This window comes from Halichoerus grypus, chromosome 6 (assembly GCF_964656455.1).
Source record: "Halichoerus grypus chromosome 6, mHalGry1.hap1.1, whole genome shotgun sequence".
Taxonomy (NCBI): domain Eukaryota; kingdom Metazoa; phylum Chordata; class Mammalia; order Carnivora; family Phocidae; genus Halichoerus; species Halichoerus grypus.
In genome coordinates this window covers 17,009,408-17,033,044 of record NC_135717.1, presented here as the reverse complement: position 1 = coordinate 17,033,044, position 23,637 = coordinate 17,009,408, and the positions used below count along the sequence as shown (strand labels likewise).

The following is a 23,637-nucleotide window of genomic DNA, read 5'->3' as shown; positions in this document are numbered from 1 at the left end:
TCCTGCCTGCTTTTCCCAAAGATGGCGCCGAAAGAAGTTACGCGGAGGAGCTTGTGGCCCAGCCCAAGGGCAATTATACCCCCGGCCCCGCCCCCGCAGTCCCAAGAATCAGGCTGAAACACCGGAGTAAAAATTGTATTTACACGACACGCAGTTATATGAGGATTAAAAAAAAAAAAAAAAAAAAGGCACAGTGAGGAAAGGAGCTGGCAGTCAGGAGGGGCCTCAGCGCTGGCTCGCGGCGAGACCCAGGATGTTCGCCTGCAACACAGGACGGAAGGGGAGAGCAGCATTAAAGCTGGGGGCAGGGCACAGGCCGGAGAGGAGGGGGCCAAGCGGTGGGCTCACCTTCAGGAATGACTCCATCTGTTTCCCGGATATGCCCTCCACGCGTTCCAGGTCCTCCACCTGGTGGGACGGCAACGATGGGAAGGGGCCTCGGGGGTATCACGCTTCTCCCCTCCCGCCCCCCCCCAAGTCCATTCCAGGGCCGCCCTCCCTGGGCCATTACCTGGCTAAAGGGGCCGTGGAGCTCCCTCCAGCCCACGATGAGCTGGGCCTTCTTTTGGCCAATGCGCTGCAGGCTGCGCAGATCCCGGGCAGAGCCTTCGTTCAGCAGATCGAGTATTTTTTGGCGCCCATGGGCCAGTAGCTCCGGGCTGATCTGTAGCTCCCAGCAGTCCTCAGCCTTCTCCTCTGGCTCTGAGGCATCCAGGGACTCCAGCTATGAGGCAGGGGGAGGTGAGTGACAGAAACAGAGTTTGCTATTCAGCCGGTGGCAGCAAACTGCTTTAGACTCCTCTGCCAAGGATAGGAGCCTAACAGCAGCTACCTCCCCGCCCTCCCTAGCCTCTCTTTCCCTCAAGTGTCTGTCCAAAAACCCTTCTCTCGAGTCACTCTCTGGGCTCTCATTTTATGCGACTTGTGAAAGAGTGGTAGTAGTTGTTGTGAAGATCAAATGAGTTAATGAACTTAAATTTGTCTCATCTCTAAAAAGGAATGAATAAGCTCTCTTTCACTCCTAGGAAGGCACACAGAAGAATAAATGACAGCCACGCCCCCACCACATCATCAGTTTTTAGGTAATTCTTCCAGTGTTGTTTCATTTCTTGAGTGCTTAGGTCATGTTTCCCAAAGTGGGCTCTTAAGTTTGTGGAGTGGGACTCAGGCTACACACTGTACGTAGTAGCTGCTGAGGGTGAGAGCCACCAGAAAGAAAGGGAAGTAACAGGTGATGGATAGCCTCTCTGCTAGGTACATACTGCATTTCATCCTAAATGCCCTGTGAGGTATCTCCACATTCAGAGGGTAGGCAACTTGTAAATAGCTGGTGTTTTAACTCCATGGCTAGTGCTCTTCCCATCAGCGCTCACTACCCTTACTTCTCCGCTCCAGATGTAGCTCAAGCGTCAGCTGCTCTCACCTTTCTCTTCCGGCCTTTCTTCTTCAGGATATGGATCTCAGCACTTGGGGACGCCGCCTGCTCCTGAACTGAAGGCAACACTTGTGAACCAGAATCACGGCAGAGGCTACTTTTCACCCGCCCTCACTTGGGTCTATTTCTGATTCCCCGGTTCCCCTCCAGCCCAAGTGAACCTCTTCTTTTGTTGTTTCCATATGACCTTTCTTACACCTGTATTTGAAAGTAGTCTCACCTGTTAGTGCACGGTAATCAGTCCTGCCCCGGTCAGTCGGCCCCCACCATACTAAGTGCCTGATCACAGAGCACCCGAGCTCTATTTCAGACCGTCCTCACCACCACCCCCTCCCTGGGGTTGCAATATGGTGGGAGCACATGAGTGACATGATGAAAGCTGCTCCGAACACCTCCCACCTTCCCAGGATCTGTCATGTGGGCCCTCCTGGCCCCCACAGCTGAACTTACTCAGTTGTAGGGGCATCACCACAGCCTTTTTGAGGGGCTTCGCTACGGTGACTGTGCGGCGGGCAAGCGGTCGGAGCATTGTGGGAGGCGAGTTCTCTTTATCCTTTGGGTCCACAGCCTCCTGGGCCAGAACCTTGGCTTCCAGTTCTTTTTGCTTCATCTTAAGCCTCTGTTGGAAGGGATCAGAGAGACATGTGACCCAGAACAAACTTTCAGGCAGCATGAAGGAGGTGGGTTAGGAAAGTGAGTGCAGGGCTCTGAGGCCCTACCTGGCAGGGTGAGGACCAAGGAGAGAAGCTACCGGCAGACAACTGGAGCATAATTAGGGGCTTTCTAATGATCGGGGCTGCTCAGAGGTGGAACAGGCCCCTTTGTGAAACGCTGAAGGAAAGGGACTATTCAGGCAGAAAGTCCTAGCTTAATTTGGGTTTTAGGAAATGACAAGGTCTTACATTTGTTCCTTTCACCTGGATTTCCACCCCCTCACCTCCTCAAAGCTGACCTCAATCATTTTTCAAAGTCCAGCCACATTAAGGACATTTAAGCACCAGCCACAGAACAGGGATTCCGGTGTTAGGTAAAAACTAGATGCTGGTCCAGCCTTCCGGTGCCTTTCCCTATCTGAAGATGCTCAGATTGCTTCTCAAGGCCAGTAGGAATCCCAGCCCCCACCTCCCCAACACTGACCTCAATCTCCAAATCCTTTTCCTCCATTGTTTTCATGAGCACCATCCGCTCTCGCCTTGGGGTGTTTAGCCCATGGGTCCCCTGGCTCGCCTGGGAGCCCAGCAGACGGTCCAAGCTTAGGAGGCGCTCCAGCACAGTGGGGTCCATGCTACTTAGCTTCTGTAGGGGACTGAGCAGACAAAGGTTACTCCGCACCTAGTCCTTCTCTCATCACCCTCTCCACAGCAGCAGGATTCCCCTCATGATGCCTTCAGTTGTATTCTGTGGTTCCAGACTCTGGTGTTAACTTGCTGCGCAACCCTGAGCAAGTCAACCAGACTCTCCGGGTGCAGTGCTTCATCAGGTGAATGCGGATCCATCACTACTTGCCCAGGTAACCTCTCAGGAATGCCAGGAGATCCGATGAGAACAAGCACTTCACGCGCACCTGAGTTCCAAGTGTTCAGGCTCTAAGACACTGCCCCGCCCTGCCCTGTAGGCACTCACAGTCTGAACGGAAAGGCAGAGACTGTGAGAAGGTGAAAGCAAGGGTTGTGTGCTGGTTTCTTTGGAAGAGCAGATGGGGAAAGATTGACAGAGGTCATTTTCAGCAGGGCTTTGAAAGCCACTGAGGACCTCAAATGCCAAGCCTTCTTCCCACGGACAGTAGGAAAGGCCTCTTGGAGCTGAGTCCTGACTTAATCTGAGCATGACAATGCCTAACATTTGTTTCTTCCGTCTGGAAAGTCAATTTGATACCTTTCCCATGAACCCCAACTTGACTGTATCTTCCTTCCTATACTGTGAACTAGCTCCCCAAGGACAGTGACTGCCCTGTTCCTTGTGTGCAAGTGCCTAGGAAGAGCAGGATCATAAAATATGGGTGAACACTAGAGGTCAGTCCTTCCTGGCTCTCACAGAAGCAGCAACTCCTTCCTTACCACACCCTGTCCTACCTACCCTGCATCAGCTACTGATGTTCTTGTCTTCTTTCCCTTCCTGAAACCTGAGCCGCCTGAGGTCAGGATCTGACTAGGTCTGACATACCCCATCTCTGAGCTTACCCAGGGTGCCTGTCTGGCAGAGACTTTGCCTATTCACATGTAACACACATGTGCGGGGTGTATGTTTCTCTGAGCTTATGCACATAGGAGAAGGGACTGCTGACAGCTTGAGAAGGACAAGATTGAGATGGAGTTCTAAGCAAACACCCTTTCCTGTATGCCATTCATCCTCAACTCCAGCAGTGTCGTTCCCCCACCGCCCGGGGCAGAGTATGTACTAATCCTTGACCTCCTCAGGTCACCTCTGTTCACTGGTCTTCAGATTTACACAGTTTAGAAAGGCTTTTTTTGGGCTTGGGTAGAAACCGGGCAAAAGTAAAACTGCAGCTGGCTCCCTAGAATTAGGGGGGGCCCAGTGGCCAGACATAGAAAGCAAGACCACTAAAGAGCAGTGACCTAAGGATTCATGCATCCTGGGCCATGAGATGGGGTTATCAGAACCAGAGAGAGAGAGGCTGCACACACAGAAGGGACTTAGTTTAGAGACTTTGGATTGAGGTTAGAAGCAAAGTTAGGACAGCAACAGGCTCCTTATAGAGTCATGGAGATGCTGGACTCTAATGCACACACTGAGAGGTCTCAGGGAGACCTAGCTCTTCATCTCTTATCTCTGCTTTGCTCTTATCCTCTAGACCTGAAAGACCTGATCCAGATTACTCCTTGAGCCAGAAGTTAAAGTGCTCATCCTTGAAACAGCTGCCCCCAAATGCGAGGTTCTGCTGACTGCCTAAAAGGGTTGTAAAATGAAAAGGGAGGGGCTAGGAACTCAAGGAGGAGGCTTCCTTCAGGCCCTGGGCAGCAGCACCAGGGCTAGAGATTAAGCTTAGCACCTCCAGTGAATTCAGTAGAGTAGGATTTGGGGTGAATTCGATGAGAGAGGAACAAATTTGCAGCTCAAAGATCTGACAGGCTAAACCCACTACTCTCTGCACCTAACCCAGACACGACAGCAAAGGGGACATTACCCAAGCCCCTCCCCATCTGCTCACCTGAGTTCCTGGGAGGCGGAGGCTGGAGCTGCTGGGGGCTCAGGACTCCCAATCTCCTCTTCTTCAGGGCCGCGGGCTCTCTTTGCCTCTGACGGGCCTAGCAGTTCTTTCTGGGACAGTTTAACGGGTGCCAAGACTAGGAAAGATGTGGGGGCGGGTCAGCCTCTGTGCTGATGCTAGGCAGCTTCAGCACTCTCTCCAGTTGTCCAGATCTGCCCTTTGCACTCTGGCCAACCCCAGTCCTCACCACGAAGCTGCAGACTCTCATTGGTAAAAGGTCGGTTGATCACCTCCTTGGACCTGGCAGCAAAGTTGAGTGCAGAGACTGTATCGAGGTAGAAGCGTCTCTCGGGAGCAATGTTGGCAATGAGGATGCTGTGCGCTGAGCCACCCAGAGAATCCTGAGGGATGGGGATTGGGCAGGATAGGCAGATCAGAAGCCCCACGTTTCCATTCCTCGACTGCGGTTCCCCAGCCTCCCGGCACACCGGAGAACCTCCTTCTCCAGCCCCTTTTCATCCTGAGATGGGTGGCCTGACCTGCAACAGGCGAGTGAGCTTGCTGTCCCGGTAAGGCACACGAGGGAGGCCCTGGTTCAGCGCATCCACCACCTTGCCCAGTACAAAGAGGGAGGAGTTGATGGCTCCGCTTTCCTTCAGCCGCAGACCCTTGTTACCCGTGCGCCGGTTGTCCTCGGAGCCAGCCAAGTCAATCAGGTAGAGTTTACCCTCCCGCTGGCGAAATGGGGCCAGACGTTCCCGCTGATCCACCTGGGGTTAAGAGCAAGGGCCCCCAAGCTTAGTTCAGCCTCTAGGGGCTTCCCGGCTCCTCCCCGCCTCAGCAGGCCTCACCTTAACCAGGAGCACAGCATGACTGCGGGAGGAGCGCTGGTTGAGCCGGGTGGCTCCTACAGTCCGATTTCTACTGGCTGGCAGGAAGTGCCGCTCAAAATCAGCAAAGCTAGTGATGGGCTTCTGCGTGAGGCCCGGAATCAGGATGTTTCCCCGACAGTCTTCTCGGATCACCAGGTCTCCTGATGCAGGGTCCAAGAGGTCTAATACCTGTTGGAGCAGGGAGAGGTAGGGCCAGTTCTCCAGACACAGGCTGCTTATTTCCGGGGCATCAGTCTCCTCTGATGGACTGTCCGAGGTATACCATCTGCTCCCACGACCTCTGTCTGTCCAGCTCTTGCCTCCTTGCTAGGGCAGAGCTTCACGGTCAAGAACTGGATCTTATTTTGTTTGCCCTTTGTCTCTCCCCTTCCCAACCAGAGTGGGGCCTCACCTTTTCCTGGTAGATCTCTAAGTAGGACATAGTGACAGAGAGAGCCCATGGCCGGCCCTCGCCGCCCTCCTCCCTTGTGAGCTGTAGGAGGTCCATGAGAGCCCGGGGAATCACTCCAGGTTGCTCTGGGCTGCCCAGCATTGTGTGCGTCTTCCCTGGGGAAAGAGTGAAGATTGCTGTGAGATCTTCCTCCCCACTCTTGAGCCCTCTCGGACCCATAGCTGTTCCCTATCTGGCTCCCTCACCTGCCCCCGTGGGCCCATAAGCAAGCACACTGGCATTCTGTCCTTCCAGCAAGTGCCTTAGGATGGGCTGCACTGATCCTGCATAGATGTCCTGCTGAGAGCTCTTCTCCCCATAGAAGGCATCAAACCTGCAGGCAGGAAAAAAGGAATCAGTGGAGGGTTCCATCCTCCCCCAGATTTAGAGGGTAATAATACTGGCCTCGGATTTAAGAGTCTCTATCGCTTTTCTTGCATAAAGACCTCAGAAAGCATCCAATGAACACCTGTTCTGCCCCAGTCCCCGTACTGGTGTTAGGAATACAGAGATGAGTCTGATACCCTGCTCTGGGCAGTTCTGTAGTCTGGTGGGACAGAAAGATACCTATACTTTTCTGTGATTCAGGAAAAGAAGAGGAGGACACACTAGAAAGAGTAACTGATTCTGCTTGAGGAAAGAGGATTTTGCCAGAGAGAGAAAAGAAAGATATTCCGAGTATCAAAAATAGCACCCAGGGCGCCTGGGTGGCTCAGTTGGTTAAGCGACTGCCTTCGGCTCAGGTCATGATCTTGGAGTCCCGGGATCGAGTCCCGCATCGGGCTCCCTGCTCAGCAGGGAGTCTGCTTCTCCCTCTGACCCTCCTCCCTCTCATGCTCTCTGTCTCTCATTCTCTCTCTCTCAGATGAATAAATAAAAAAATCTTAAAAAAAAAAAAAACAAAAAAAAACAAAAATAGCACCCAGACAAGGCATGGTGTGAAAGGGCAAGGCTTCCTGATCTTTCTCCCCGACACAGTACACGTGGAAAGTAGTATCTGTACACCAGAACGGAGCAGAGGATGCTGCCGATGACGAGATGAGACTCCACACACCTGCGGTCCACTCTCCGCACTCCGGAGAAGCCGCGGCTGAGGCCACAGCAGAGATGAGTGTTTTAACGGGATTGTGTTGGGGGAATGAGGCTGGAAAGAAACAAGTCAAACTGCCAAGGGCCTAGAATGAGGTTGTTAAAGGTTTTCTGTAAAGAGCCAGAGAGTAAATATTTTAGGCCCGGTGAGCCATAGGATTCCTTTTGCAGCTATTCACCTCCATCATTACAGTCGGAAAGCAACCATAGACAGTATGTAAATGAACGATTGTTCCACTAGAGCTTTTAGTACAAAAAAGACTCCTGGCCAGATTTGACCTGCAGGCCGTAGTTTGCCACCCCCCAGCCTCGAATGACAGGCCAAGGAGTCTGATCTCCGATGGGGTTTTAAAGTAGCTGCACCTTTGAGTTCTGTCCCCAAATCTGGATGGTCTTCTCTCACACCACCCAGGTGCAGCCTGGGTTGGCTGGCTGGTCTGTGTTCCTCCAACCCTTCCCACACCTCCCCTGACCCTAGTTGGGGCTTCCCTGCTCACCTTTGCTACTCCTTCCCCCTCCCATCTTTGTGCCCATTTCCCCCATGAGACTGTGAACAGTACTGTGTTGGGTTCAGCCTTCAGCCTTCCCCCAAGTATCTTACAGACGACCTGTCACAGTGGGCACCCAGGAAGGTTTCTGAAAGACCAAATGAAGGTGTGAGGAACAAAGCTATGCTAAGGAAGGAGCAAGGATCCTGAAGAGGCACATGTGAGAAACCATGTGGGCAGTGCTAATGTGAGCAGGCCTAGGCAAGAGGAGAGGGGCGGGAGGGCAGAGTGGCCTGAACCTTACTGGTATTTGAGAGTCTCCTGGTGGTTCCTCCAGTTGGCAATCTCTAGGGAACAGCTGTCCAGGCCCCGCACACAAGGGGGATCACCTGCTCCATCTGTCCCATCCACAAATGGCCGCAGCCGCACAGCCACCCTTACTCGAGCTGGAGGCGGGCGCCGGCCAGCCCCCACCTTGCTTAGCCGACAGCGACCAGCTCCTAGAGAGAAGGTAAGTTTTGAGGCATGAAATACGGTGGTAGCACAGAGGTAACGGTAGGAGTCTTGCAGGAAGAGCTACTTGATACAGCTGAGCTCTGAAGGATGAATAGCAGCTTGCCCGGAGGACGGCTGGAGATTGGAGGAGAGAGATTATATACAGGTCGGGGACTGCAAACCATATCACGTACTTAGCAAACATTAACATTTATTAAGCACCGACTACATGTCAGGCATACTTTAATCTTCACGGTGTCCCTGAGGTAGGTTCTACTCGTGCCATTTTACCAATGAGGAAGCTCATGGACGTGCGGCAGCTCTTCTGAGCACCTCAGTATGTTATACCTGGGGCCTGTGCCCATTACATCTTGTTTCATAGCCCACACTTTGTCCTTTTGCTCCTCAAAAGAATAAGCAGGGCCTAAAAACAAAACAAAACCCCAGCATCTTAAGTAGATTAGAGACCCTCATACCCTTGACAGAGGGGCAGGGAAGATGGATTGGAAGTGGAGGCTGAGGTCCAAGGGGACACCTTGGGAGGGCCAGAGGCCCCCAGCTCATTTCAGGGAAACTCCTTCCACCCTGGCTGTATTGTGGGTGTCCCCAAGCTTGGCCCCAGTTCCTTCCTTGCTCTACAAGTAGGTCCAGTGGGGTGAAGATTGTCAGGTTTACACCAATGACCTGGAAGATCTTGTTAAAATGCAGATTTCGGGATGCCTGCGTGGCTCAGTCGATTAAACATCTGCCTTCCGCTCGGGTCATGATCTCAGGGTCCTGAGATCAAGTCCCACATCGGGTTCCTTGCTCAACAGGGAGCCTGCTTCTCTCTCTGCCTGCCACTTTCCCTGCTTGTGCTCTCTCTCTCACGCACAAATAAATAAAAATCTTTACATTAAAAAAAAAAATGCAGATTTTGCTTCAGTGCCTGGAATGATGCCTGAGGTTTTTTTTAATATTCTGCATTTCTAACTAACTGCCAGATGATGTGGATGCTGCTGGCGGGATATGCTTTGGATTGCAAAGGTATTGTAGACCAGCATCTTCCGGGGTTGTCGTAAGGATTAAAAGAGTTGACATTTGCCCCCACCCAAAACCAGTCCATGAACTGCCTGACTTTTCTGTGCTTCTATTTCTTACCTGAGGTTTACAACACATACTTACATGTTTAAAGTGTGTATACACACAAAACTGTTAATGATGGTTTTCTCTTGATGGGGATTATGTAGGTTTCTTTTCTATGTTACCCAGTTATGTAATGCTGTAATGTTTGCATTAAAAATAAATAAATAAATAACACTGTGGACATCTTCGTTTCAAGGGAGTAAGGTTGAGAGGCAGCCCCCTGTCCCTTTTGTCCCAGCTCAGTGTGCAAAAGGCATTAACATGCAATCCTTCTCTAGTGTAAGCTTTCTGTTTGGTTTGCTTCCAATAATTAAATCTAAGTCATTAAAAAAAAAAAAAAAGATTATGAATATTTTATCAGAAAACACAAGATAAAACTTTTTTTTTTAAGATTTTATTTATTTATTTGACAGAGAGAGACACAGCGAGAGAGGAAACACAAGCAGGGGGAGTGGGAGAGGGAGAAGCAGGCTTCCCGCAGAGCGGGGAGCCCGATGCGGGGCTCGATCCCAGGACCCCGGGATCATGACCTGAGCCGAAGGCAGACGCTTAACGACCGAGCCACCCAGGTGCCCCACAAGATAAAACTTTTATAAAAAAGTCTGTTTGGGGCACCTGGCGGGCTCAGTCAGTAGAACATGCAACTCTTGATCTTGGGGTCACAAGTTCAAGCCCCACACTGGGTGTAGGGATTAGTCAAAAAAATAAATAAAAATTTAACAACAACAAGTCTCTTTATTTTCGTGAGACTGAATGAGCTGAAAAATATCTTAGGAGGGTATTTCTCTATTTTATGTTGGAGGATACCACACTGTAGCTCACAGCTAACAGCAGAATTTTTTTTTTTTTTTTAAGATTTTTTTATTTATTTGGGGTGCCTGGGTGGCTCAGTCATTGGGCGTCTGCCTTTGGCTCAGGTCATAATCCCAGGGTCCTGGGATCGAGCCCCGCATCGGGCTCCCTGCTCCATGCGAGGCCTGCTTCTCCCTCTCCCACTCCCCCTGCTTGTGTTCCCTCTCTCGCTGTGTCTCTCTCTGTCAAATAAATAAATAAAATCTTTAAAAAAAAAAAGATTTTTTACTTATTCATTTAAGAGAGAGAGAGAGAATGAGTGAGCGGGAGGGAGCGGGAGAAAGAATCTGAAGCAGACTCCGCACTAAGCACAGAGCCCAAAGCAGGACACGATCCACAACCGTGAGATCTCGGCCTGGGCCAAAACCAAGAGTTGGACACTCAACCGAGTGTTAGGTGCCCCTAACAGCAGAATTCTAACCTAGATCTCTTGGCCTCCAAAAATCTGCTTTCAATGAGGATGCCATATTGCCTATTACATACAACCTGGGAAAGTTCTTGGCAGCTCTGACTCTCCCCATTTGCTAGTGGTAGCAGCTAGTCGTCAGGACCATAGGCCTCATATAAGGCAAAAGGCTGGTATGTGGCCAACGCAGAAACAGCAAGACAGAAAGGTGGACAAGATGACCCCTGCTGAGAATTTTACACATAGTAAGGCATACCCATAAGCAGATGGCCTACAAGAACTGGGACTCTGCTCCTTCATCTGACAAACGAAGCCAGTAATTCCGTTATGGTTTACAAGGCACTTGGGCATCGAGTTTTCACTTGATCTTCATGAATCCTGAAAGTCAGTAGCAAGTCAATAGAAACCTGCAGACCTAACCATGCAGGTGAGAAAATTAAGGTGCACTGACTTGTCAAAAATGTGTGCAGGGGCAGAGAAAGAGGGCAGATACAGATGCATCCAAGGAAGTTTAAGGGGGAAGGGGAAGTCTATGGTAATGTAGAAAGAGTGTAGACTCATGTCAGACAGAGCTGAATTTAAATTCCAGCTCTAATACTTATTAGATTGTGACCTTGGGCAAATGACTTAACATGCATGTGCCCTGGTTTCTTTGTCTATAAAATGGGGTGAGGTGGGCCTTGGAAAGGCTTAATGAGAATCAAAACAAGTAACATGTAAAATGCCAATGCAGTAACTGGCATACAGTGAGTAGGTTCATTACTCAAGGTAAGATGGCCTGGGTTCAAATCCCAGCTCTGCCACTTACAACTAACTGAATAAACTGGGGGAAATGATGGTCTATTCCTGTGCCTCAATTTCCACACCTGTAAAATGGGAATAAATAAAAATACGTCCTCACTGGGTTGTTAAGGCAGTAAATAAAGAATTGATGTAAAAGTGCTCAGAATGTGCATTTGGCACATCGGTAAAAGCTCAGTAAGTGTTTTATTTTGTATTCATCCTTCATTTTCCAAACGTGGAAGCCTCAGTATAGAGAGGCTGGCTAACTTGCCTGTGGTCAACAGCTGCTAGTGACAGAGCTTCCACACTTGATCTTAGCCAAAAGGCCGAGAAGCGATGTGACAGAGCTACCAATGAAGGTCTAACTCCAAAGTTCATTATATGGCCTCCCAGTTCTCCTCGGCCCCTCCTTTTTGTATGCAACCCCATGGGCCTTGGAGTCAGAGACAAGTTCCACCTACCAGCTGTGTGACCTTGGGAAGCCTTCTTAACCTCTCTGAGCCTCAGTTTCTCTCTGTAACAGTATCTACCCTCATAAGATTGTGAGGAGCCACAGAAAGAATGTACATACAATGTTTGGCTCAGTGGCTGGCGGCAGGGGCTCAGTAAATGTTAGCTATTGTTACTACCTTCCTTCACTCTTGCTACTCACTCCTCCAAGCATCAGCTCACTTCCGCCCTCACCATTCTGCAGGGTCACCAATGACCTCCTTACTGCTAAATCCGGTAGACATGCCCGACCCCCATCCTATTTGACTTCCCAGCAAGATCCAACACCCTTGATGTGCTTTCCGTTGAGAAATAGACTTTCCCCTAGCTTCCATGCCAGAGAGCTGAGGGAAACAGCTCTCTGCTCACCCCGTCTAAGTTTCTGCCAGTCTTAAATGTTTTTCCTAGGCTCCTTCTATCCTCTCTCTAGCACAGGGTTGCTCAACTTTGGCACTATTATCTTGGGCTGGACAATTCTTTGTAATAAGGCTGTCCCGTGTGTTGTAGGATGTTTAGCACACATATGCTAAACACATATGCCAGTAGCATTCCGTGGGCCCCAGCCCCCCGCCCCACCTGTAACAACCAAAAAAGTCCCCAGATATTACAAATGTCTCCACGGGGAACAAAATCGCCCCTCGTTGAGAACTATACTCTGATTCATTTCATGGGCATGGTCCCCAGCTTTCTTGGCTTTAATTACTATCTTAAAGCTGATGACTCCTAATCCACACCTCCAAACTAGAGCTCGCTCTCAAACTTAGGATCCAAGTGCCCAGCTGCTGCCCTGACACCTCCCCTGACACGGTTCTCAGGTACATCAAACCCCACCTGTCCTTTTTTCTTTTTTTTTAAGATTCTATTTATTTGTGAGAGAGAGAGAGCACAATCAGGCGGAGCAGCAGGCAGAGGGAGAGGGAGAAGCAGGCTCCCCACTGAACAAGGAGCTGGATGCAGGACTGGATCCCAAGACCCTGGGATCATGACCTGAGCCGAAGGCAGACGCCCAACTGACTGAGTCACCCAGGTGTCCCTAACTCTTCTTTTATTCATGAGGAAACTGAGCCAAAGACAGCATCATTGGCCTCTTCATACATCATAAATAAGAAATCACTTGGGGGCTCAGTCGTCTGCCTTCAGATTTTGCACTCTCTAAAGCAGTTTATACATATCTCTCGTTGCCTTCCATGATAGTATATATTTATGATTATCTATTGAACAGATTATAAGCTCGTTTGGGGAAGGGTCAACATTCACTCAAGCATTTTTATGATATTTATTTACTATGCACCAGACACAGCGAGCCTTGGAAAGGTGAGGGGAGGTTGTGCTCCAAAAGCAACAACATCAGGTGCTTGGGCATAACGGTTAAGAGCAGAGGATCTAGAGTAGGACTGCCTGAGTGCAAATTCAGACCCCAATATTTACTAGTCGTGTCAACTCTGAGCAAGCTATTTAACCCATCTAAGCCTCAGTCTCCTCATTTGTAAAACAGGGACAATAACAGCCAACCACCTCACAGCATTGTGTGATGATTAAATGATTCCTCACCATAAAGTGCTTACAACTGTGCCTGGCACCTAGCAAGGGCTCAACATGTGTCTGACATTCTGCTAAATAGCTCTGTTTCTCTACAGGGCCTGACAAACAGCAGGACACTCAAATCAATTACTATGGTGCCCACCATAATCACTGACCAGAACTCAGTGTACAGGAAGAGAGCAGAGACATATGTAAACAAATACTCACATACAAGATTCCTAACGTCCCAAGAGCCTTTCAACCCTAAGATAGCATTGACTTCCACGGCTAGAGCGAAAGGAAACACTCCCTTATTTCCCTGGTGCGTGATCTCAGCACATCTTAGGCTGTCAACTCACACCCAGCTGTGGCCGGTCTGAACTTCCTGCCCTCCTGCATCTCCCAGGGATCTCCCCCCACCCAAACAGTAAGTCATACACAGAACCCTTCCCCCAAAACGCGCATCCAGCTCCTTTCTTTTGGTCCTTACGGTTAAGTGTCAGTTACTTTTCGCTCGATTACTCACGTCATCTCCCGAGATGGGGTCACTGTCCACATTCCACAGAGAAACTGAAGCTCACAGAGGAAAAGTGCGCTAGGCTCAAACAAAGCTCTAGGGTCGGAACCGGCTCTTAACACGGTCCACTGACCCGCGCGGAGAGCTGGAAACAGTGAGCAGGAAAGAGCGAGGGGGGCTGACCAGCTCGGGACTCCCACACTCCCACCTTCCCCTCCCCGCCCCCGCGCCATTTCGGCCTCTCCCCGACAACCCGCGGAACCCGGACCAGACTCCGGCGCATCACCCCACCAGCCTCCAGACTTCGGCGCCCCGCCCAGGCCGGGCTCGCATACCTGAGATCGTCGCCGCCATCTCGCGTCGCCTCCGCTGCGCCGTGCCCCCCGCGTCCATTCCGCTCCCTCCGTTGGCCCGCCTCTCCCATTCGAATTTCCCGGTGCCCCGCCCCCTGTCCTGGGCTCCACCAATCACGGCTACTCGCCGCCGGAAGCCCCTGCTGGTGGCTCGCAACTATCCCGCCCTCTAGGGTTGGCCTCAGGGACCTGCAAGAAAGTGTCCCGTGGCGGAGGACGCATGCGCGCAGGTTGGCCACCCAGCCGTGGACGTCGCGGCCCGCGCCCCGCTCGAACGCTGGTGCCGACGGCACGGGTGGCGGTGGCCGTCGGACGAGCTGCTGCGCGCGGCTGGGCACTGGACTCCCCGTACCTTCTGGCTTTCGGGTTTCCAAGCAAAGATTTGCGTAAGTGCAGACTTTTCGCCTCCTTTTCCCCCCTCAACCATGAATTTTGGTACGAATCAAGCAGTGATTCAATAGATTTCCCCCCAAAATTTCCTTGAATTGAATATTCTAAGTGAGCTTCACTTTCTGCAGTTTCTTGCCTCGGGTTGTTTCGCGCCCTGTGGGGTGGGGTGGTCGTTTTTGTGGATTTCAGGACTTGAACTCAGTTTCAGTCAACGGGGTGCTTTACCTTCTGGTCACTTGTCACTCCTGTAGGTCTGGACCACGCTGTCTGGATGTAGACAGTCATGGTGCACTCACCTCTTGCTGAGCCCAAATCCGCCATGTGAGGTGCAGATGCCAGGTGACATATGTGCCCTCTTATGTCAAATCTGAGCCCGGGAGACCAGCTCAGATGTTCCTTACTTTGTAACTCAACACATCGGAGTGGGCGTTAAAGGCGTGTTCAGTCTTTTACCTTGTCAACTTCACCCACGGTTCCACCCACCCAATGTCCTGTGGTTCACCGGTCTGTGAAGTAGTTACCTGTCCCTTCTGGAAGCTTAACCAGGGATGAATATCCCATCTTTGAGCTCCTGGTAGGGCCCTGGTTTAGAGATTATGTCCAACCTATTCAAAAACAAAACAAGTGTTAGACCAGTGGTTCTCAAATTTTTTGGCCCTGGAATCCTTTTACATTCTTAAAAAGTGAGGCTCCAAGGGTGCCTGGCTGGCCCAGTCGGTAGAGCATGCAACTCTTGATCTCGGGGTTGTAAATTTGAGCCCCATGTTGGGTATAGAGATTACTTAAAAAAATAATTAACAGATCTTAAAAAAAAAAAGTTGAAGCCCCAAAGATCTTTTGTTTATATGGGTTGTGGGTTGTGTCTATTCAATAGTTACTGTATTAGAAATTAAAACAAATTAAAAATATTTATTAATGCACTTCAAAATTGCAGTAACAAATCTATCGAGACAGAAGGTAGATCCGGGCTTGGTGAAGGGTTGGTGAATTGGGACTATGGCTGTTAGGTATGGAGTTTCTTTTTGGGTGATAGAAATGTTCTGGACTTAGTGTGATAGTTGCACTACATAGTGAATATACATAGTGAACTGAAAACCACTGAAGTGTACACTTAAAAATGGTAAATTTTATGTTGTGTGAATTATATCTCCATTTAAAAATCTGCTCAAAAAATTACAATAACAAACCCATTACATATAATATAAATAACATTTTAATTTTAAAAATAACTTTTCCAAAGCAAAAATATATATATATAGTAAGAAGAGTGGCACTGTTTTACATTTTTATGAATATAATGCCTGGCTTAAGGGAAAATAGCTGTATTCTGTTTGCTTCTGCATTCAGGATGTTGTGATATCAATATGTCATATAGCTTCTTGAAAACTCCACCATATACTCAAGAAAGGATGCAAGGGGAAAAGGCAAATGGCATCTTAGTTTTATTATGAAAATAGTTTTGGCCTTGCAGACCCTCCCCCTAAGGTGTCTATGAAAATAGTTTTGGCCTTGCAGACCCTCACCCCAGCAGCCTCCAGAGTTTCCTGGACCACACTTGGGAAACCACGGACTTAAGACGATTGGCAGCTTGGTCTTCCCCACACTTCAGGAAGGGCTCTTCATATTTTCATATTTGTTGCCAGTCACCAGATATTTGGTAAGATACCTGCCAGAAATGGTTCTGTTGGTGGTTGTAGTTTAGGGATTTGACCTTTGCTGTCTCCTGGGTGACCGCATCAGCTTGTGCAGATTCAGGCTTCTCTATTCTTGGGAATGCTCAAGATGCCTGGCGCTCTGTTTACTTAAAATGGCTCTTTCCCTGCTACCTTCTGCAGTGGGAGCTTGAGGACTCAGTACCAGCCTCTGTGGAGTTCCTGATGATCCACATGAGGAAACAGTCATAGTTCTATATCACCCAGTTAATTTGGTTAATTTGGTGACCTCCTGTAGGGAGGGTCTTGAGGAGGGCTTTTTTTTTTTTTTTTAAGTAATTTCTACACCTGACCTGGGCTCGAACTTACAACCCCAAGATCAAGAGTCCCATGTTCTACCAACTGAGCCAGCCAGGCGCCCCTAGCTGGCGGAGGCTGGGTGGGTGGTGGGGGAGGAGAGGAGTGTTCTTTTTGAGAGATTGCCTTTCAACTCCAGGTTGCCATCAGAGGAGCTGTGGGCTCTTTGTAGCTTGTGGGCCTTTGGGCCCTTCATTCCAGGCATGTTCCAGAGCACTCCCTACTTGAGGAGACCTCAGGCATGCCCCTGTTCCAGGCCACCTTCTTCATACACATAGCTCAGTTATCCCTATATAGCATTCAACCACTGCACAATGAGGCCAGTTGTTTTCGTGTAACAGTAAAGTCTTAGAAATTAGATTTCTAGATGTATGAGCTCAGTACATCTTAGAGAGCATGTGACCCAGAGAAACTCATTTTACAGATGGGTGATTGAAACCCAGAGAGGTTAAGAGATTTGAATGAGACCATGTAGCTGTGCAAAGGTAGGACTTAGCTTTCCCAAGTCCCTGGGCTGTACTCTGTCAACTCACTATGACATCTAGTAGCTAATAGCTAAGTTCCTTGCATTCCTCAGTAATCATTTTATCTGATTTTGGTCAGCAAACTCCTTCACTGCCTGCTATTGTCCTAACTCCCCACCCCCAGCCCTCCTAGGTTTTCTCAGGTGCAACAGGTAGTTTATATGTCTGGCTAGGCTGTAGTCGAGCATTCAATCAAAACTAATCTAGGTGTTGCTCTTGAACACGGGGGCTCTTGACTGGCTCCGTTGGTAGGGCACGCCACTCTTGATCTCAGGGTGGTAAGTTCAAGACCAACCTTCAGAGTAGAGATTACTTAAAAAAAAAAAAAAGTTGAACACATAGAAACAGTAGAATGTGGTTGCCAAAACCTGGGAAGTATGGGAAATGGGGACATGTTAGTAAAAGGGTACAGACTTTCCACTGTGTCGCATGGTGACTGTAGTTGAAAATACTGTATTGTATGATTGCGATTTGCTAACATAGTAGATCTTAAGCGTTCTCACAAAAAAAAATTTTTTTTAAGGTAACTATTGATAAAATAAGATATGGGAGGTGCCTGGGTGGTTTAGCCAGTTAAGTGTCTGCCTTTGGCTCGGGTCATGATCCCAGGGTCCTGGGATCGAGCCCTGCATTGGGTTCCCTGCTCTGTGGGGAGTCTACTTCTCCCTCTCCCTCTGCCCCTCCCCCTTGCTTGTATGTTCTTTCTCTCTCTCAAATAAATAAATAAAATCTTTAAAAATAAATAAATAAGATATGAGGATATAATATACAGCATAGGGAATATAGTTAATAATATTGTAACAATTTTTTTAAGATTTTATTTATCTATTTATTTGTTTATTTATTTGAGAGAGAGTTCAAGCATGAGCAGGGGGGAGGAACAGAGTCTGCTGAACATGGAGCCCAATGCGGGGCTCGATCTCACAACCCTGAGACCACAGCCTGAGCCGAAACCAAGAGTTGGACGCTTAACTGACTGCGCCACCCAGGCGCCCCAACCATGTCATAATGTATTTAAATAGTAAATCACCATGTTGTATACCTGAAACTAATACAATATTCTATGTCAATTATTCTTCAAAAAAAATTTTTTAAGGTAACTGTGAGGTGATGGGTGTGTTAAGTAACTTGATTGTGGGAGTCCTTTCACCAGGTATACATATCAAATCATCACGTCGTACACTTCAAAAATATTAGAATTTTATTTGTCAATTATACTTCAATAAAGCTGGAAAAAATTTTTAAGAAAATTAAGTTACTAAAAGTGTAACATTTGATGATATAATACATTAATTTACAAGGAAGCAAAAGAACAAAACTGGGGTTTCCTTGAGGAAGAAGAAGTTCCACCCATGGACTGCAGCACGCCCTCCTGCCCTCGAGTTTCCAGATGGCCAGCCTGCCCTCCAGATTTTAGACTTGCCTCACCCGCCTCCACAGTTGTGGAGCCAATTCTTTGCAATAAGTCCCTTTATCTATAGGGGTCGCCTGGTTGGCTCAGTCGGTAGAGCATGCGACTCTTGATCTCGGGGTTGTGAGATCAAGCCCTGTGTCAGGCCCCACACTGGGCATAGAGCCTACTTAATGTTCTCTCTTCCTCTTCCTCTGCCCTTCCCCCCCCAAAAAATTAATTAAAAACAAGGCTAATTTTTCCTTGTACTCCTCATCTTAGAGAGGATCCAACTCTTCCCAGTTGCCAATACTAAACATGGTAGTTCTTCTAGACTTTCCTCCTTCACGCACCTTCATGCGTTCATTTATCAAGTTCTGAGTCCACCCTCCCCCTTGAATCTCTCAAATTCCTCCCTCTCTTCTCTTCCTCACATTGTTGCCTTTGTTCAGATATCCATCATCACTGATCTAGACCTATTCTCTTAACTATTACCCTGCTTCACCTTCAATCCATTTTCCCTACTTATACCAGAAAAAAATGACTTCCTTATAAATCTTTCTCAATCCCTTGGGTGAAATTTTGGTTAAATGGCTTCATGTAGCCCATAAAATAAATAAAGTTTCAATAGTTTAGCATGACATTCATGGTCTCTGCCTGTCCATGAGCTTCATCTTTGCCGAGTTGTACTTTGCATTTTAGCTGTGCTAAACCACTTGTCATTTTCATATGTTCGTATTTCTGCATAACCTGGGCCTGAGCCCAGTACTGGGCCCCTGTACATGTGTGCACGTGGACACACACACACACACCACCCCTTCCTTCACCAAGTCTTCCTTAGCCTAGAGGAAAAGAACCCAACTTTCAGTGGTCTTTGTATTCCGAAGCACCTAGCAGAGAATATTTGATAAATGTATGATTAGCTCAGTTTAGCAATTTTCAAACTTTATAAGTGAAGAAAAATTTTCTTTAAAAATCAAATCTTTTACAGAAGCCTAATATGTAGACTAGACAATAGCCAGGAATCCCATTACTTCATCCTCTTCTGCTGCTTCTGCCTCTAAGGTCCACCCGGCCCCATGTGAAAGCCGCTAGCTTAAAGCATGTCCTGAAGTTGACCAGATAGCTCTGTCAGACTCAGCCATACAAAGGAACAAAGTCCTGACACGTGCTACAGCATGGATGAACCTTGCAAATATGGTAAGTGGGAGAAGCCAGACACAAAAGGCCACGTTATTGTATGATTCCCTCTACATGAAATGTCGAGAATAGGCACATCCATAGAGACAGAAAATAGATGGGTGGTTACGAGGGGCTGGAGAAGGGAATGGGGAGTGACTGCTTAATGGGGCTGAGGTTTCTTTCTGAGCTGATGACAGTATCCGGGAATTAGAGAGGGATGATGGTTGCACAATCTCTACTAAAAACCACTGAAATGATACACTTTAAAAGGGTGAATTTTATGTGCTTTATATCTCAAAAAAAAGTAATTACAGTGACATAATTATTCCATTCCATGGAATTGTTTGAGAGAAATAAAGAAATTGTTATAAAAACAAGCTAGGTATTAGTTTACTTCTGTAATGTTAGTATTTCTTTCTAAAATTACATGTAAGGGGGCGCCTGGGTGGCTCAGTTGTTAAGCATCTGTCTTCGGCTCAGGTCATGATCCCGGGATCCTGGGATCGAGCCCAGCATCAGGCTTCCTGCTCAGCAGGGAGCCTGCTTCTCCCTCTCCCTCTCCCTCTCCCCCTGCTTGTGTTCCCTCTCTCGCTGTGTCTCTGTCAAATAAATAAAATCTTTAAAAATAATAAAATAAAATTACATGTAGGGACGCCAGGGTGGCTCAGGCAGTTAAGCCTCTGCCTTCAGCTCAGGTCATGATCCTGGGGTCCTGGGATCGGGTCCCACATCAGGCTCCTTGCTCGGCGGGGAGTCTGCTTCTCCCTCTGCCTGCCGTTCCTCCTGCTTGTGCTCTCTCTCTGACAAATAAATAAAATCTTTAAAAAATAAAAATAGGGCGCCTGGGTGGCTCAGTCGTTAAGCGTCTGCCTTCGGCTCAGGTCATGATCCCGGGGTCCTGGGATCGAGCCCCACATCGGGCTCCCTGCTCGGCGGGAAGCCTGCTTCTCCCTCTCCCGCTCCCCCTGCTTGTGTTCCCTCTCTCGCTGTGTCTCTCTCTGTCAAATAAATAAATAAAATCTTTAAAAAAATAAAAAATAAAAATAAAATTATGTTTACATAATTGTTATCTTTGTCTGACTGGGGAGAAATGTGACTCTGGCACTCCCCATGATGTAAATCAATCTTTTGGGAGCAATGAGTGACTTCCCCCACCCCCAACCATCACCACCAAAAGACAAAACAAAAAACCGTCACAATCTTAGGACTGGCAACTAGAGTCTTAAGAATTCTCTCCAAAGCAACTTTATATCCTTGATGTATCTCTGCAGCCACTCTGTTGCCTCTGGAACACTAAGCAACCCCCTAAGTTCATGGAAACCCACGATGGAAATCTACCCCTCTTGTAATGCCCTTGTTTGAGGATGGTATTGGCAGAGGAGAAGCTGTTGAGGAGGTGGTGGCTTCCTAGGGAAAGAAGCCCAATTCTGAGCGAGCTAAACTAAGCAAGGACACCAGTGCTTCTGGGCAAAGGAGGGGGGGAGGGGGGAAACTAGGCTGGAGTCATAGACAAGGTCCTTGACACAAACGTAGGCCATGCTTTGGGAGTCAGGTGGATTCTGGGAAACAACAAAGGAAAATGGCCCAGGCCAGAGACAGCAAGTGAGTTAAGGTCAAGAGCCTTTTGGTGGAGAGGCACTATCTCAAGGGGAGAGAAGGGTGAGAGAGTGGAACATCTGGGGGTTTGGCGATGAGCCACAGCTAGGCCTTACCCCCAGCCTCAGAACACCAGTTTGGGTAAACAGTCTCAGGAGCTATCCTTGAAGAAAAGAGTCGGTACAAGCCCGAATCTTATCTCCTCTTGATAAATTATGAAGAAAAGCCAAGACTTTTGCACTTCTCTCTCTCTCCCTCCCACTCTTCCCCAGAATGACGTCCGTCCGACAGATAAGCAGAAACGAGCTTCGCACGTCCAGAAGCAGAGCCAGGAGGCAGATCCCCGCGGCACGCCCCCACAGACACAAGTGGTAGCTATGTCCTTTTAGCTTTTTTATTGAGCCATGTGGATGAGGTTCATGGTAAAGAGGTTCTCACCCCCCCTTGCGGTGCCCGGCCTGGGACGGAGCTGAGGCTCAGCAACTGCCACAGTCACTGGGGTAGACGTCCCAGTGCAGGCCGATGGCGTTGATGAGGGAGCCAGCGCGACCACTGATGAATCGAAGCACAGTGTGGGGGTACAAGGGAACAGCATTGAAACTCTTGCCTGTTTTTTTCCCAAAAGGCAGGTAGCGGCCCTTGTCAGTCACAAAGACCAGCTGCCTCACGTAGTACTTGTACTTGCCAGACACCTGGATCACTGACTCCCCAGGGTGCAGGAAGATCTCCTTCAGGTCTCCCAGGGTGCCGCCCACGTAGTCGCTCCACACCTTGCCATAACGGACCTGGAGCCTAGAGGCCGGGCAGGGAGGGAAGGAAGACCGACGCTGAGTGGGGTGATCCGAATTCAGGACCCCTTGGCCTACCCGCCGAGACCTGCAAACTGGTGACGGGTGACAGGCCTCCTGCCAGTCCCACAGTGTGTGAGGGATGAGTGAGCCCTTGAGATCATACAGGGAACTTCAACTCATTTTGCCGACAAACACATAGGCTCAGAAAGGAAAAGTCACTTAGCCAGAGTCACCCAGACCAGACCAGTGTTGGAGCTTGATTTTGAAATCTAGATTCCTTGGGGCGCCTGGGTGGCTCAGTCGGTTAAGCAGCTGCCTTCGGCTCAGGTCATGATGGGATCGAGTCTCGCATCGGGCTCCCTGCTCGGCGGGGAGCCTGCTTCTCCCTCTCCCTCTGCCTGCCTCTCTACCTACTTATGCTCTCTATCTCTCTGTCAAATAAATAAATAAAATCTTTAAAAAAAGAAATCTAGATTCCTGCTGTGCCGCCCACCCCCCACACACACACACCCCGCCCCACGTGAAAGGAGCAGAGGGATCTTTCTGGAAGGTTCTCATGAGGGCAGAGACTTTGTTGTCCCAGGATATAGTCCAGGATCAGAAGGATACACATTTTTAGAAGACGCATCAGCAAAGATGGAGGATGCCGGAGGGGCCTTACACCTTGGATGGGGCCAAACCAGCCACTTTCCAGGCGCCTGAACAGCTATGGTATATGATTTGCCCGAGGTTGCGTGTGCTTGGGGCGGTAGCAGCACTGGCCTCAGATCTCGGTCTTCTAACCACTCTCACATATTATCATTGGGACTTGCTGACTGGAACAGACGTAACCCAAAGCGATTGAGAACTTTCCAGTTTAGTAAGATCAGAGAGGATCCCCAAACCCAGAGAAACACAAAGAATCTTACCCTACGATGTAGTATCTGTTGACCCGGATACGGATGGCGGTGATGGGACCTTCCAGCTGGTAACCAGAATGGGAGAATCGCTGCCCTCCACTGCCTCCATACTCTCCATTGTAGGAGGAGGACCTAGCCTGAACTGGAGGGGACAGTAGGAGTCGGAGGGAGAAATCTCGAGCTCAGTTTCTCCCCACCATCTCTATACCTCCCACGACTCAGTGCCCACCACTCCAAGCCAGCTTGACCACCAGCAGTGAAGGAGGCTGCCTTCCCATGACGCTAGTGCTGGGCTCCTGGCTTCTCACTTACTGGCACTGGCCCAGGCTGATGCACAGAGAAGGGCAAGAAGAGCAATGGTCAACATCCTGGCGCTGAAGTGGAAAGAAAGGAGAAAGTCAAGGGTTAGCCTTTTTCCTCTGGACTTCATTTAGCCAGGCATCCCTGACCTCCAGTTGAGACTCAGCCTTCTTTGTCCTTCAACTGAGACCTAACTGACCCAATCTTGGGTTTAGAAAGGATTGTCCCTAGTCTCTGGTCCTGCTCCTAGAAGTCTATCTTCTGTGTCCTTAACCCCTCTGTCCTCCCTGGTCTGGAGGTAGCCAACTCCCTTCTTCCATCCCAGATCAGAAGATCAATCCTAACCCTCTATCTGGACCAAGCTGTGTTAAGTCCTGTTCCCTCCTGGCACAAAGCAGGAAAAGAGTTTGCAAAGAAGTGGAGACCATCTCCAAATCATAGAGACGGTTGAGTTTCCCAAACCAGGAGTCTGAGCAAAACCTAACTGAAATCTGCCTGTGATGGACTGGCC

At 49.0% G+C, this 23,637-nt stretch overlaps 2 protein-coding genes and 2 long non-coding RNA genes across 8 annotated transcripts; 2 read left to right on the top strand and 2 right to left on the bottom strand.

Moving 5' to 3' along the window:
* Window positions 1-121: 121 nt before the first annotated feature.
* On the bottom strand, window positions 122-14,085 carry KIF22 (kinesin family member 22). Its single transcript, XM_036099772.2, has 14 exons — window positions 14,028-14,085; window positions 7,809-8,004; window positions 6,134-6,261; window positions 5,889-6,043; window positions 5,456-5,665; window positions 5,144-5,374; window positions 4,852-5,005; window positions 4,605-4,740; window positions 2,573-2,741; window positions 1,886-2,054; window positions 1,424-1,491; window positions 512-724; window positions 349-408; window positions 122-261 (listed from the first exon to the last, which is right to left on the bottom strand). Exons 1-14 carry the CDS (start codon window positions 14,083-14,085, stop codon window positions 226-228), a joined length of 1,983 nt encoding a protein of 660 aa, XP_035955665.1. The 3' UTR covers window positions 122-225.
* On the top strand, window positions 722-1,618 carry LOC118540550 (uncharacterized). The gene is made up of 2 exons (XR_004919698.1): window positions 722-1,082; window positions 1,451-1,618. It is a non-coding gene; the product is annotated as an uncharacterized LOC118540550 (long non-coding RNA).
* Window positions 14,086-14,268: 183 nt separating the features above from the next.
* Window positions 14,269-22,395, top strand: LOC144378811 (uncharacterized). Of its 5 annotated transcripts, none has more exons than XR_013448765.1 (3): window positions 14,269-14,431; window positions 19,424-19,558; window positions 21,409-22,395. It is a non-coding gene; the product is annotated as an uncharacterized LOC144378811 (long non-coding RNA). The 5 variants fall into 5 exon arrangements; XR_013448763.1 differs by having other exon boundaries at window positions 15,937-19,558; XR_013448762.1 differs by having other exon boundaries at window positions 14,687-19,558.
* ZG16 (zymogen granule protein 16) lies at window positions 21,613-23,193 on the bottom strand. Its single transcript, XM_036099780.2, has 3 exons — window positions 23,139-23,193; window positions 22,836-22,968; window positions 21,613-21,928 (listed from the first exon to the last, which is right to left on the bottom strand). Exons 1-3 carry the CDS (start codon window positions 23,191-23,193, stop codon window positions 21,613-21,615), a joined length of 504 nt encoding a protein of 167 aa, XP_035955673.2.
* Window positions 23,194-23,637: the final 444 nt, after the last annotated feature.